Below are 13,657 nucleotides of genomic sequence, written 5' to 3' on the forward strand. Positions count from 1 at the left end.
CGGTGAGCAGCAAAAAGCAGAAGGGCCCCACGCAGATCGTGGAGATGCTGGGAGGCTGCACTTCGGTGCTGGAGCTGCTCAGGGTCGGGGCTTCTCGGACCCCAAAGCACTCACCAGGAAATTACTCGGCGGGCTTGCTGTGCAGAAGTCGTGCAGTCTTGCAGATGGCCTGTCCCTCGAGGTCTCGTCGCACCCACGGTTCTCAGCTGGACTGTAGAGGTGGGTAGAGGTCAGAGGTGCCAGGGAGCCTGTTCTCGTCGAGCTGGGCAGTCGGATTCCGGAGGAAGGACTTGCAGCAGACCGCAGTGTTCTTGCGATGGTGCCTGCGGATGCAGGGTGACTACTCCTTAGCCACAAGGGAGAAATCTTAGGAAGAAGTCTTGAGTTCCTTTCGTAGAAAGTAGTTTCAGGATTCAAAGATGATCTGATTTGGAAGGGGGCCAGTCTCTACCTTTCCTGTAAAAAGGGGCTGGCACGCGACTAAGTCCTGCCCTATGGGTGGGACCAGGAGGGGGTGGTTACACCCACTTCCTTGGCGGGCTTTTCCCCAGCACAGGGTCTGGAGTGTCCCAGGAACTGGTTCAAGCCAGCCTATGCACAGTGAGCACCGGGGTGCCACGTGCTGTCACCTTCCTCTGAAGCCCTGCCTACCTACAATACACAAAATCCTGTCTGGGACGGTGCTGGCACCGCCCCTGGCAGGAAACCCTTTGTCCTTATCTCCTGCTCTGGGAGGACTCCCAGCAGCAGGAGGGCAGACTTGTGTCTCGGTGGCAGCATCCATTTTGTGGAGCTGAGGCTCTGTTTGACTTTAACCGGGGTTAGGGGTTACATACATGTCGTGTCCCTCTAGAAGGGTGGAATGCTAACCCCGTCGCCAGAATTGGCGAGGGGTTAGTATTCCAATTCGTATGACACCTTACTCGACATGTTTTGATAAAGCGATACCAGAGTTGGCATATAACCGCGAGGATTATAATGCACTTAAGAGTATATGGTATGCGATATCATGGAAACGGCTAAGGGATGGATCCCGAAAGCCGCAGACAGGCTCAGCTCATGCCAGAGCACCATCTCACACGATTCCAAGCACTCTGCCTTCAGGATTGTCAAGGCCTGTCATAGGAGTGACTGATAGGAGATCTGTGTGTCCATTTTAGGGTTAGATATAGGTATACTATATCTAAAGCAAAGGGTGAGTACACCACCTTGCCCCAGCTGTCGTGCAGCCAGTTGTGTCAGTTTAGTTAGTCAGCCCAGGGGTGGCATAATACATGCTTCAGCCCCTGGGAGACTTCTGGGTACACCTCAGCCCTGGGTACAGGGACTTGGAGAGGGCCCAGTGCCAATTCAGTACCTGAGTACAATTTGGATAGAGAGAACAGCTAGGCTGTGGGTCTGATTAGCAGGCCCACAGCCAGGGAAAGTCGTAAACCAGTGCAGCAAAAAGCAAAAAAATCTGGGTGATCATAGGATTGCAGACCCTACTCTCCTACACCCCCCATGACCCGAAGCAGTCGACGCACACAGGTGGCAGTGGTGCGCTGGGGGATAAACCCTGCCTGGTCCGGATGCACTAAAGCGCGCATGTGGGCCAGCAGTCGCGTCGCAAGAATCCTGCTCAAGATCTTTTAGTCCGTCGTGAGCATGGACAGTGGTCGGTAGGCCGAGCGTGAGGTAGCTTCGCCATCCTGCTTCTGTAAGGGGATCACCAAGGCTTCTCGGGTGGTTGCAGGGAGGGTCCCAGTTTCCCAGGCCTCGTGGTATACCGCAAGCAATCGCGGTACCAACACCTCTGCATAAGCTGCATAAAATTCGATCGGTAGCCCATCTGTACCAGGAGTCTTGCGGCGAGCCATCTGTTTAATGGCCACCCGAATTTCACCCTCAGAAATGTACCCGCCCTATCGGGCCACGTGCTCAGGGTCAAGCCAGGGGTTAAGTACCCCCTCTAGATCAAGAAATATAATCAAACCACATTTTTAGTATGGCAGTCAGCACTTAATGAGAAAAAGTGTAACTAATAGGATTGAAAAGTTCATTTTCAGTGCTATATTTATGACACACTCTTATAAGCAAATTAATTAGCAAATCTATCCTCACTCTGAACTAAATTAAATGATTAGGAAACGCATATATGAATATTTAGATGCACTTGCTTAAGGGGTGGCTTTTTTAGAATCTTTAAGATTTGTATATACTTTGCTTAAAAAAAGTTAGTAGATTAATTTGCGTGGATCATTATACAAAATATAATAGCATGTATGAATGTTAAAACATTGCTGCTTTTGAAACTGCATATACAATATATTTATCATATAATGTAATGGGAAGGGAGCAATCTCACTATTTCTTGAGAGTTCAACTTCTAGGTAAACATGGTCAAAAGCTAATGACTAACACAGATTGGTCATGGGGCTGAAGTTGCGGGGGAATCGTGTGGATTTCTTTGTTTCATGAAATGGCAATATCTTGTGGTTGTAAGCCCGTGTGGTGATTTGTTCTTTGAGAAGACTATGAAAACATTTTGCCTTGTACTGTTGCTAACGAAGATCTGGGTGATGCGCGAGTTGTATGAGGGGCAATTACTAATGTTTAGAGTCGGTGAAGACTTTGTGGCTTGTTTAAAGATAGTTTGTTGCTTTCAAATGTGAGGAGAATCCTGTCTGATAAGCCAGTTCTTGCTCATTTTGTAAAGAGGGGCATTATACATTGAAAATGTTTTGCTTTCAAAGTTTGTTGCCTGTATTTCTTAATCTGGTTTTTGGACTAGTAATAAGACTATCATAAAATCATGTTTGTTTATTCATTTTCAGCCACTTTACAATCAGCCATCGGATACGAAGGTGTACCATGAAAATATCAAAACGTAAGCTGTCTTTCTATGTTTCATTGAAATTATTATTTTATCCAGTTTTGAACATGAGATATTAGTCAGTGTGTTGGTTTAGTTTACTTGAGTTGAACACCAATGTTTCACAGATTGTTACACATATTGTGATATTAGTATACCGGGGTCAATAGTGCGGACTGTATTTTCACATTTTGTAATTAGTCTTGGAAGGAGGAGCATAAGACCTCACTCTGGCCAAAGAGGAGGTCAAAGTTCAGGATATCTTTTAGTTGGTGTTTCTGGGGCCACTATGTAATCCTTTTAAACGATGTGTGTCAATCTTTTGAGGCAGGTCAATGCATTATCGGAGTCTTGTGGACATGTTTGGTTAAAGTATTAGGTGGCTTGTCTGAGTCGGTCAGAGTACATATGAAGAGTATAGATAGTGATCACAAACCTTTCACCCTGGGATCCTCTCCATACCCCCTTTATCCAATCTCTGTCACTTACCAAAGGAAACTTATTCTAATGCCACAACTTCAGATGGACTGAGCTGGTGTAGAAATTGGAGGACCCCCCTGTGGTCTTTTAAAATCTTATTCAGTGTCGTTTTGCTCCTTTTGATCTGTCAGAGTGCATAACTGCAGATCTCATGTTCGTTACCCTTCCCATTCTTCCCCAAACTAGTTTGATACCTCCTCTGACTAGGTGCTACTTGTGGACAGTTTTAAAAACTGAACCTTGGTGTGCAGTGGTCATTTCAGCTTCCCATGTTTTATATAAAATTGCCATTAAAAATAGAAAAAGCAAAAAACTGAAATGGACTCCTTAATTAACTCTTGTGAGACTAAGAATATCAAATCATTCTGGAGTACTGTTCGAGCCATTAGAGGCAGTGATGTTAATTCATTTATCACAAATATGCATATAACTTCAGAACTGTAGGTTGCCTATTTTCCCCAGATGTAGCGCTCAACCTCTTGCCCGGTTGGATTACAGAATATTTCTCAAACTGATTAAGATGCTGCTTTAACCTTTGAATTACGCAAGATTATCCTTGCATTGCACGAGAGTCCGTCAGGTAAGGAGCACAGGCCAGATGGGGTGCCCATGGATCCTTTTAAGTGTAATATTGAATTATGGTCACCATTACTTACTAAGATTTTTAAAGAAAATTTCTAGCAATCGTATACCGCGTTTTTGTTCATCGTTAACCATTGTTTATATTTTTTAAAAGGAGACCAGCTGCTATTGTCCTATTTCTCTCATTGATTTAAAAATGAAAGCCCTGGGTAGGGTTAATTTTAAAAGAACCATGAATAAGCAGTGAAAAATCAATTGTTAACCACTATCAGTGTCTATTTCGGGAAGATCTTGATATCCTAGAGCAATGCTTAAATCTTTATCTGATAATGGCTAAATATGTTATAGCTAAGCGGTGACTCATGTTCCTGGCCTCCATGGATTTAACCTGTGCATTCAACTGAGTTAATTGGTCGAAGCTTTGGTCACCCTACTTGGGCTGGGACTGGATGATACTCTGGTACACTCTCTTGCTGATCTACATTCGTGTCTGGAGGCCAAAGTGCACTTTGGTCCCAATGGTGAGCTCTCAACCCCCTTTAAACTTTGGCATGGTTACTTCAGGGTTGTGTTCTAGCACCCAGTTTATTTCTCCTTTATGTCAATAATTTGAATATCCATTAAGTCGAATATGGTTAGGACTGCCCTTAATTAAATCCAGCCCGATCCCGGCTTTATTGTATGCGGGCGTCACTCTTACTGGCACATGCCCAAAAAAGTCTGTAGCTCCTGGTTAGAGCCTTTTCAAATTTTGTGTCTAATCTTGAATGGGAGATAAATTTGAATACATAAATTAATGACATGCGGTTGAAGCAGTTCCTCTAAAGGAGTTTTCTCTATTAATGGCAAATTATTGAAGGTTTATCAGTTTCCCTATTTGGGGATAATTTTAGACTCCTCCGACTCCTGGAATCATAGTCAGAAATGAAACTCCTACAATTGGTTGGTGCTTTGTTTAACTTATCCTTTGCGATTGGAAGTAAGCTGCTCTCCCCACTGCTAGAGATTTAGAATAGACAGTGTGTGCTGTTTGCAATGTATGGTTCTTAAGTCTTGGGTTTTGTAAATGCTCAACTTCTTTAGTTGGAAGTGAGTGGTTGTCTCAGTCGACTTCAGAGATTTATTTCCTCTAGATGTAGCTTTATTTGTCCTGAGGAGCTGGGCCTCCCCTTTCTAAATGATCTTATCAAGCATGCTCTGCTTCCACTTTTTGTTTATAATGTATGAGTGTCAACAAATTTCTTCAGATGATGGAAGGCGCACTCATTCAAATGTAGGTTCGTGCTTTCCTAGTTACTATGCCGGGAACATTTGCTGTATTCAACCTGACGGTCCACATCATGCTGAATGGTTGCTGAATAGAAGCGCCCCCTGTACACATTGTACCTTTACTACCTGGATCTTTTTTGATATCTGTAAATTACGTCTGCATTAGGTACACACTAATTTGTGTGACCATACTGTATCTACAAAGTTTGGAACCTTGCTGTTTCACAGTTTATATTTACTGTTTTTGGACCATCTTGGGAGGCCGTGCGCTTGCACCGGGATCCGGGTTTTGTGTGACTAACCACGCTAAGATCCACACATCGAGACTCCCTTCTTTATACTTAGAATTGCCCTGACGAAGTTCCGCCTAGGAACGAAACGCGTTGGCTGTGCATGTTGTCTGGCATATTTGCTATAATAAAGAATTTTACAAATTGGACTTAAGAGGAGTTCTACCTTACATTTGAATGAGTGCGCCTTCCATCATCTGAAAAAATGTGTTGCCCTTTATTGTTCCTTGTGGCGACAGGCATGGGAAGTGTGCTGCACCAGATTTACTCATATTTAGTTGTGGCTGTGCTGAACCTTGGTCAGGTCGCCTTTTTCGTGATTTCTATAAATGTATGAGTGTGTGTATCTATATAAATGGCTAAAGAGACGATGCATAACGAGTAACCTCGTAATAGTTAAACACCAACATTGCATCTATGGATCCTGGTTGACATTTCAAGCCACAAAGCAGAGCGATATGAAAATGTCACCAGAACCATGAGACGGCAATGTAGGACCATATTACATGGTACCTGTTTTTTATTATATATTAGTTTCATTTTGCATTAGTGAACTTGAAAAAGGTTTTCAAACCGGGAAATGTTGGTTGAAAATAAAAAGTGAAATACTGGACTATGCTGTTTGTTTGTCTGCAGTAATAATCACAACATGTTAAGTTGATATGTAGTGGGAAATGAGGATTTTTAGAAAATAATATCCTAACACCTTTTACATTGTTAAAAAAACACATTCAGTATGCAGAAGGGAGAAATTATTGATGGTTTTTTCTTCATGTTCCAGCTACCAATAGAATTGGATTGTTTAGTTTTTGTTAAACTTTCATGGGGGCTGCCATTATGAAGATGAACCCCATATTTTACAGCAACTTGTCAACTATTTTTCCATTTTTTCATGTGTCCCTGTGAAATATTGGTTGTAAACCACTGTATGTTGGGCAGTATAAGCACCCAAAAGTGACACTTTGCGGTGACTATAGCACATCCAACAGTATCTAGCAGTGCTGTGCTCAAACACTGGTTGGCAGAACCTGTACTTGAAGCTTCTATTCTGTTGACATGCTGCAGCAGGATTCTTTCAAATTGGTCTGAAAAGACACCAAGACCCTTTGGAAAAGCTTTGCAGATTGGACATTTTATTAATTCTGGGCAGTTTATTAGACAGAGCTTGAAAGCATTTCTAGGGTTGGTGGCTATGCTCCTACTGTTGCTTCTTGGAGTAGCGAGTGGGTGCTCTGGATTGCCTTAGCACTGGAACCATCTAAAGAGGAAAAAGCTGAACTCCGAATACGTGTCAGGAAGATTTCTAACCATTGATTAGTCCTGAACCAGTTATTTCACTTTGTCAATAAGATGGAGAACCCGTTACAGACCATTAAGATTTAGATTAAGAGTGCCACTGTGATATAATTATCTGACAGAGACTGCTAGCCGCATATTCCTTAACGTAGAATTATCCCCAGCCGTGAGACTGGATCCGGAAAAAAATTATTTTCCCAGCATCGCTGCACGCCGGGGGGGGGGGGGGACCGCCTGACTCTGCCCTGACGTAGTCCTCGGGTGTGACGTCAGCGAGGTCACATACGCCCCGCCCCGGCGCACTGACAGTTTTTTCCTTTTCCACGTGCAACGGTTTGTGCTCTGGGCATGTTTAGGCCTTTCCTCCTCCTCCTTCCCCCTCCTGGGATGTCAGCGGATCCCTTGCGCGGTGTGGGGCCTTCCGCGGCGTCGACTGGTACGGATCCAGGCTTGGAGGATGTGGTGCTGTTGGGGTTCGGCCCTTCAGGGGTGCCTCCTTCAGACCACGGCGCCCTGGCATCGCCGCAAACTTCTACGGGAGTCCCTGTGGTGTCGTGGGAGGGCGCCGTGTCTCGGGTCGCATCCCCGAGCCCCTCTCGGCCCTTTGTCAAGGTGATCCTGTCTAAGGCCAAAGTGACGCCACTATGGCGCCGGCAGCTGCTGGCCCTGGCGGCGCCACAGGGGTCGGCGGACCGCTCTCGTCCCCTCGTGGGTCTAGGCTGGCGGGGCTCTCCTTGTCATTCCCCGGGTCCCTCTTGTCCCTCCGCGCAGGTCAGGTTGTGGACTCGTCTTCGGACGTCCCCTCTTCCCTGGAGGTTGGGCGCCTCCTGGTGTCGTCCTCACTAGAGACGGGCCTCCGTGTCATGGCTTTTTCCCCGACGTCATCAAAGGCCAGCTCCTCACCGCCACCGCGGTTTTCGCCAGAGCAACCACAGGTACTCCATTCCTCTGCACCTCTTTCTCCCTTCCGGACCTGGCATTTCCCCACTCCGATTGGCTTAGGGCAGAGCTTTTCAAACTCTGTGTCGCGACACGGTACTGTGTCGCCTGCCATATGTGGGTGTGTCGAGCGACGTCGCTGCAATGCGGAAAAATTCACTAATAGAGCAGGATGGACTGCGTATGTCAATGACGCAGTACGCGGAGGAAGGAGGGAGACCATTACGCGATCATGTGTGCGGCCTCGTTCCCTTAGCTGCACGCGACGAATGCCATTCCATGCGCTTGGTCAGAAACGAAGAGTAACGGCTGGGGAGCACAGCCTGGAGGCCACCGAGGGGAGCCGGGATATGCGGTCTGTTTGAGCCCGCGGAAACACAGAGGCGCTCCCGCAACCATGAGGTAAAAACACTTCTAATTATTTACTGAACATTAGAAAAATGCGAGGTGCATCAACAAGTGGCCAGCAAGGGCGGCATTGTACAATGAATATCAGTACACTTAAACTTCACAGTATAGCACATCTACTGTGAAGTTAAAGTGTACCGAGAGAATGCCATCAGAATGTCTATCATCACAATATTGTTCACCCAGTTGACAGTGTTGAAGTACTGGACATCAAAATATGTCTTATTATGACATGGGTATCACGCTCCCAGTCTGCAAGTCCTGCACTGTCGGTCGTCATGGCTTTATGTAAGGAAGGTACGATGTGCCGGCCTTACATTTCCTGTGTCTATCGAGGTTCCATGGTTTTTGGACTGGGGTCATCATTGCCCTAAATAGGGCATAGTAAAGGTTTACTTCAGAAAGAACGACCCGCTAGTTGATCTAAAGAGGAAATGCAGTGAAGTCTGGGTGGCATGAATCTGCTTGCCACTGTTGATAGCTTGTGGGCCACAGTTTTAGAGACAGACTGTAAATAATGCCACACTGCCAAAGCTGTCATTATGCAACGTGACAGGAATTGCAACCGTTGTGCCACACTTGGTTTTACCAGTGGCGAGCTTCATACCACAGACGTCCACCTGTAGCCAAAAAATACTGCTATCATGCTAATGCCAATTTTTTTCCATGGCGTTGATAAGGAGCATGCTACCATTTCTTTCAACATGTTTGAGTAATAGCAACATTATGTGAGGCTCAACATTTTACCAGGGGTTAGCAGAGGGTGTAGCATCAAGGGTGCCCACAAGTTGTCAAGAATTACTGATATTATGAAATGGCTGGCATTTTTCCAAGGGTGGATTCTGTGCATTATTCTATTGATGACCACACATTAAAAACAATGACCACTATTGTTCCAGAGCCAGAATTTTAACAGTGTAGCCCCCACACCTAGGAGAGAGTGGAAAGATGGACAGTTTTGCCAGTCACTGTCTTTGTTAGAACAGATTCACAATTGTTTAATTAACCTTCCTGCGTTCTCAAATTGCTTGAAAATGCACCATTTGCCCACTCCTTTTTTCAAAATTTTCTCGAGGGCTTGCTCGCTACACTCAATTACCGTGTCGCTAAATGACCCATCTAGAAAAAGTGTGTCACCAACATGAAAAGTTTGGAAAGCTGTGGCTTAGGGAATGGCGGCCTTAGATTGCAGCGGTCGCCAACAGAGGAGCTGCTTTCCCCACCGCTGGGCCCTACGGAGGCGGGTGCGGCCTTCGCTCGCGCTGTTTCCACGGCTGTGGGAATTCTGCGCATGGGTGATCCAGCTGCTCATTTCCCCGCAGATCATCTTTTGGAGGTTCTTCAACAGGGCTCTGGTTGGAGGGAGCTGCTGCTTCCCTTTGAGGGTTTGCTCCGTTCTTCTCTGATGGTAGCTTGGGGGCATCCTGCCACGGGGGATCCGGTGCCCCAACACCCTCTGCACCGGCACCTTCCAGGACCGCGTGACCTGGTGTGCCTTTCCCTCCACCCCTCTGCCAGTGGGCCACTTTTGCGGACTGCCTCTCCCTACCTGCCGTCGCTGTTGTCTCCACCATCACGGGATGCCCGTTGGCTGGATTCTTGGGGGCGCAATATGTTCGCTTCGACCAGTACGGCTCTGCGGGCCCTTAACTCTTTGTGTGTTGGCTAGGGCCACCTCTTGCTTGTGGGACTCGGCGGAGTCCCTTGGATCTGCAGCGTCTCAGGAGGGTGCTGGTGTTGACTTGCAGCACCGCGTTGTTTGTTAATCGCTCTGCTCTGGACATCTTGGAGGTGCTTGGCCGTGCCATGGCGTCTTCGTTGCCCTTCGCTGCCATGCCTGGCTTCGGGACAGTGTGTTCCCAGGAAAATGTTCGGGAACGGCTGGTGGATCTTCCCTTCGATGGCATGCCCCGGCAGACTCGCCATCCGGAGGTTCTTGGCGGGGCTTCGGCCTCCTCCTCCTCCTCCTTTTCCTAGTTGTCCTCCTCCTCCTCCTCCTTCTCCTCCCCCTCAGTGACCTGTAGGTTGATCTGGTTCTTGGGAGCTGTTCTTTCGTTGGGGCGAGTCGCCCCATTTGTGTGATCTGTGTGATTCATGTGCCTACAAGTCCTCTTTCATTGGGACTGTGGCTCTGTTGGCTGCTGGCCGGCCCTTTTTGCCGTGTGTTTTTGCTTGGATTATCTGCACCAGGTTGGCCTTGAGATTAGGCCTTCTGTTGCTTTTGGCTGCTTGACAAGCCTTCTACGGGGCTTTTTTTGCGCGGTTCTTTCTGTTGTCCTCTGCTGCTGAAGTTTTTTCCGAAGAGAGTTGCCATGTCTTGGGACTAACATACTGCAGGTGGGGTTGTGGTAGCTGTTATATAGCTTGTTCTGTGCTTAGAAGTTGTGGTTGCCTTCAGGTCTCTGCTCTCCCTGGTGTTTAAGTACGTTGCAGGTACAATTCCCTTCTATGTGGTCGGACTGCCTATGGCGGCGCCCCGGGGTGCCCTTCTCCGGGGTCGGTGCGCTGTTAGCCAGGTCTGCCCTGCCGTCTGCGGCCTGGCGTCATGGCTCTGGTTCCACGTCTTTTTGTGTCGTATGTGCGGACCTCTTCCTGAGGTGTGTCCGGAGCCTTCTTCGCCTTCTGGCTCTCTGTCTTGGGGACTGAGATAGATTTTTGTTCCTCCCTCTTCAGGCGCACCCTGCCCGGTCTTGCTGGGTGTCTCTGGGCTGCTCTTTCTGCTTCTGCCTCCTGTATTGCTATAGGCGCTGTTCTGTTTGGTCTATTGACTTTTATCTGTGGTGGGATCAGCTGCCCTCTTCGCGGATGTGTTCCTCGTGGGGGGAGGAGGGACTTGCCCTCTTTCTGCCTCATCTCCTTGGTGTTTCTAGGTTGATCTTCTTCCTCTTCTTTGCCTTGGTCCTGGATGAGGGTTTTTGTTGCCTGATGTAGGCGTGGGGTGCTTCGGTCTCCCTTTGCCTTGCTCCTGTTTCCTTTGCGGAGTGTGAACGGGCTTCCTCTTCTTTATTTCTTTCTTCTTTCCGCATCCCCCTTGGGATCGGTGGTGTTCTGACTGTAGGGGTTCCCCTTGCCTGGGGGGGACAGGGCTCCTCGCCCTCGCCCTGTCCATCGGACTAGTCCGCTATGGGACCCTCTGTTATGTCCAGGCTGGTGGGGTCCTCTCGAAGAACTTCCTTCCATGTGATGTATCTGGTAGAGACGATTCTAGTTGCAGATTCCTTCATGACTCCCCCTTCCTTCCTGTTCTGAGAGGGCCTTTAGCTTGCTCTTCTGCACTCGCCTGCCTCTGGGTGCTTTGTCTTCTGCGAGTTCCCTCTTTCACGCCTCCCTAGCGGGATGCTTGTTGGTTGGTTTGCATCCATTCCTCCTTTCTGGTACGTGACTGGTAGGTTCATGGGTGCTCCTGCGTTCCTACACTCTGGTGCTTCCAGTGTGGGACCGTCCTCTGAGTTGGGGTCTCTTGGCTGGGCCTCAGCCTTGGCTCCTTTCAAGGGACGCAACTCTCCCTGGTGGTGCTGTCTTGGGGTGAATTGCTGTTGTAGAGATGACTGCAACGCATCCAGAACGCCTCGGCACGTCTGATCCTCGACATCCCCTGCTGCAGCCAGCGTAGAGAGACCTGCACTGGCTCCCCGTCAACAAGAGGATAACCTTCAAGCTCCTCATCCACGCACAGAAAGCTCTCCACAACACCGGCCCAGTATACCTTAACAGACGACTCAGCTTCTACACCCCCACCCTCCACCTCCGCTCCACCTGCATTGCCCTCGCCACAGTCCCCCGCATCCGAAGAACGACCACCGGCGGCAGATCCTTCTCCCACCTGGAACACCCTCCCCACCAACCTACGGCAGACCCAAGACCTACTGCTGGCCTTCAGAAGACTCTTCAAGACCTGGCTCTTCGATCAGTAGCACCCCCCAACCCCCCGCCCCCGGGCCTTTGGACCCTCACGGGTATGAAGTGCCCTTTATTAGTGTCTTGATTGATTGATTGTTGCTCTTCTGTCTTTTACTGTTAATGGGCTGTGGTTGAAGGCTTTTTTGTCTGCTGCACAGTTTTTCATATGCTTTTCCTGTCTCCAGGGAGAATGTTGTATTTGTTTGCAGGGTTGCTTTGCAGTGGATGTGACTGCTCTTCCCTTCTAAGACTTTTGGTGCCACCGTGCCTGGCACTTTCCGAACTGGGCTGTTCCCCTCCATTCGCTTCTTTCCTTACTGTTTGTCTGCTGTTTCGCACACTGTTCCCCATATTCTCACAGTTTTTGTTTGTGATGGCTCCGCGTTGTGGTGCGGAAAAGTTCTCCGAAGAAAACTGATGTCAGCCCGCTGGGGCGGGGCTTATTTAACCTTGCTGATGTCACGCCCGCGGACGACGTCAGGGCGTAGTCACGCGGTGCCGCCCCCCGAAACGCAGAGATGCTGGGAAAAGAAACATTTTCCGGATCCAGTCTCACGCCTGGGGATAATTCTACGTTAAAGAATCTGTGGCTAGAATAGTCTCTACCAGATACATCTTTACCGAAGGTAAGTAACTTGTACATTACTACTACTATTACTAATAATTTTCAGTATATACATTGTTGCTTTATTATGATCTTTTGTATGGGGTTCAAGCTTCTTCTTGGGTGCTTTAGCGAGAGTTGGGGAGTAGTTAGGGTATTCCAGATGATGCTTTAATTCTGGTTATGGAGATGTGGATGCAGAGCGTACTGTTGTTGTGACTTGATGTAAGGATTCTGAAATCTACTGCAGTAGAATGTGCGGATTAGCAGACCTGCTTTTGGGCTCTACTGTGTGGGGTTTGGGGAAGATGCTGAACATGTGGCTCTTTGTTCAGACTTTATGCAATTGTATGGATTGTGTGGATTACCGAACTTGATAATGGTGTACTTGTAATAGGAGCAATGTTAGATGATTATTGCAAAGTTTGACTACAAAATCATTTCATATTGAGTTTTGGAATTGTTCTCTCCTTGACACCCATTCGGATATTATCCTGCTTCCGTTCTCCATGAAATATTGAAGGGTTTATGCTTTTGTTGGAAGAAATGTCCCTGATCAGGACCTGCACATCATCAGACCAACATCAGTGTGGATAGCAGCAACAAGCACTGAAGAGTTTTAAGTAAACTCTGTAGCTGCTCATACAGACTGTTTCCAAGCGTCGCTGCACTGTTTATGAATACAAATGTTAAAGTGTAGAAACCTTGGCACACTCAAGGTAAAAACCACTGGTGGTAATCGCCTCCACATTCTGTGTGTGATATGAAAGGTTGCCGAAGCGTCTTGGTGAACAAGTTGACAATACCTGTACTGTCTGGCAGCAGACCTTCCTGAGGCGGAAGCCGGGAAGGCTGCGGCGCTTTTTTTTAAAACTGTGACTTTGTTTTTATTGTGATTGCACATTGTGATTTTAGACATTGTGATTCTACATCGTGTACTGTACAGTGTTGTGGACTCTAGCACACCACTTTTTAGTTGCACCTACTTGCTGCTTCTTGATAGGGCTGTACCCCTTTCTAACAGACCGCGCAGCC

General features: G+C 47.6%; 1 protein-coding gene across 15 annotated transcripts in view; it reads left to right on the top strand.

Moving 5' to 3' along the window:
* The window catches only part of NCOR1 (nuclear receptor corepressor 1), a 1,934,049-nt gene that overhangs the window by 236,005 nt on the left and 1,684,387 nt on the right, over positions 1 to 13,657 (top strand). For all 15 annotated transcript variants that reach the window (XM_078679968.1, XM_078679976.1, XM_078679969.1 and 12 more), the window contains exon 9: positions 2,817 to 2,869. In XM_078679968.1, coding sequence (XP_078536094.1) covers positions 2,817 to 2,869 — 53 coding nt within the window. The remainder of the gene's footprint in view (positions 1 to 2,816; positions 2,870 to 13,657) is intronic.

Source organism: Lissotriton helveticus, chromosome 3_1 (genome assembly GCF_964261635.1).
Source record: "Lissotriton helveticus chromosome 3_1, aLisHel1.1, whole genome shotgun sequence".
Classification (NCBI taxonomy): Eukaryota; Metazoa; Chordata; class Amphibia; order Caudata; family Salamandridae; genus Lissotriton; species Lissotriton helveticus.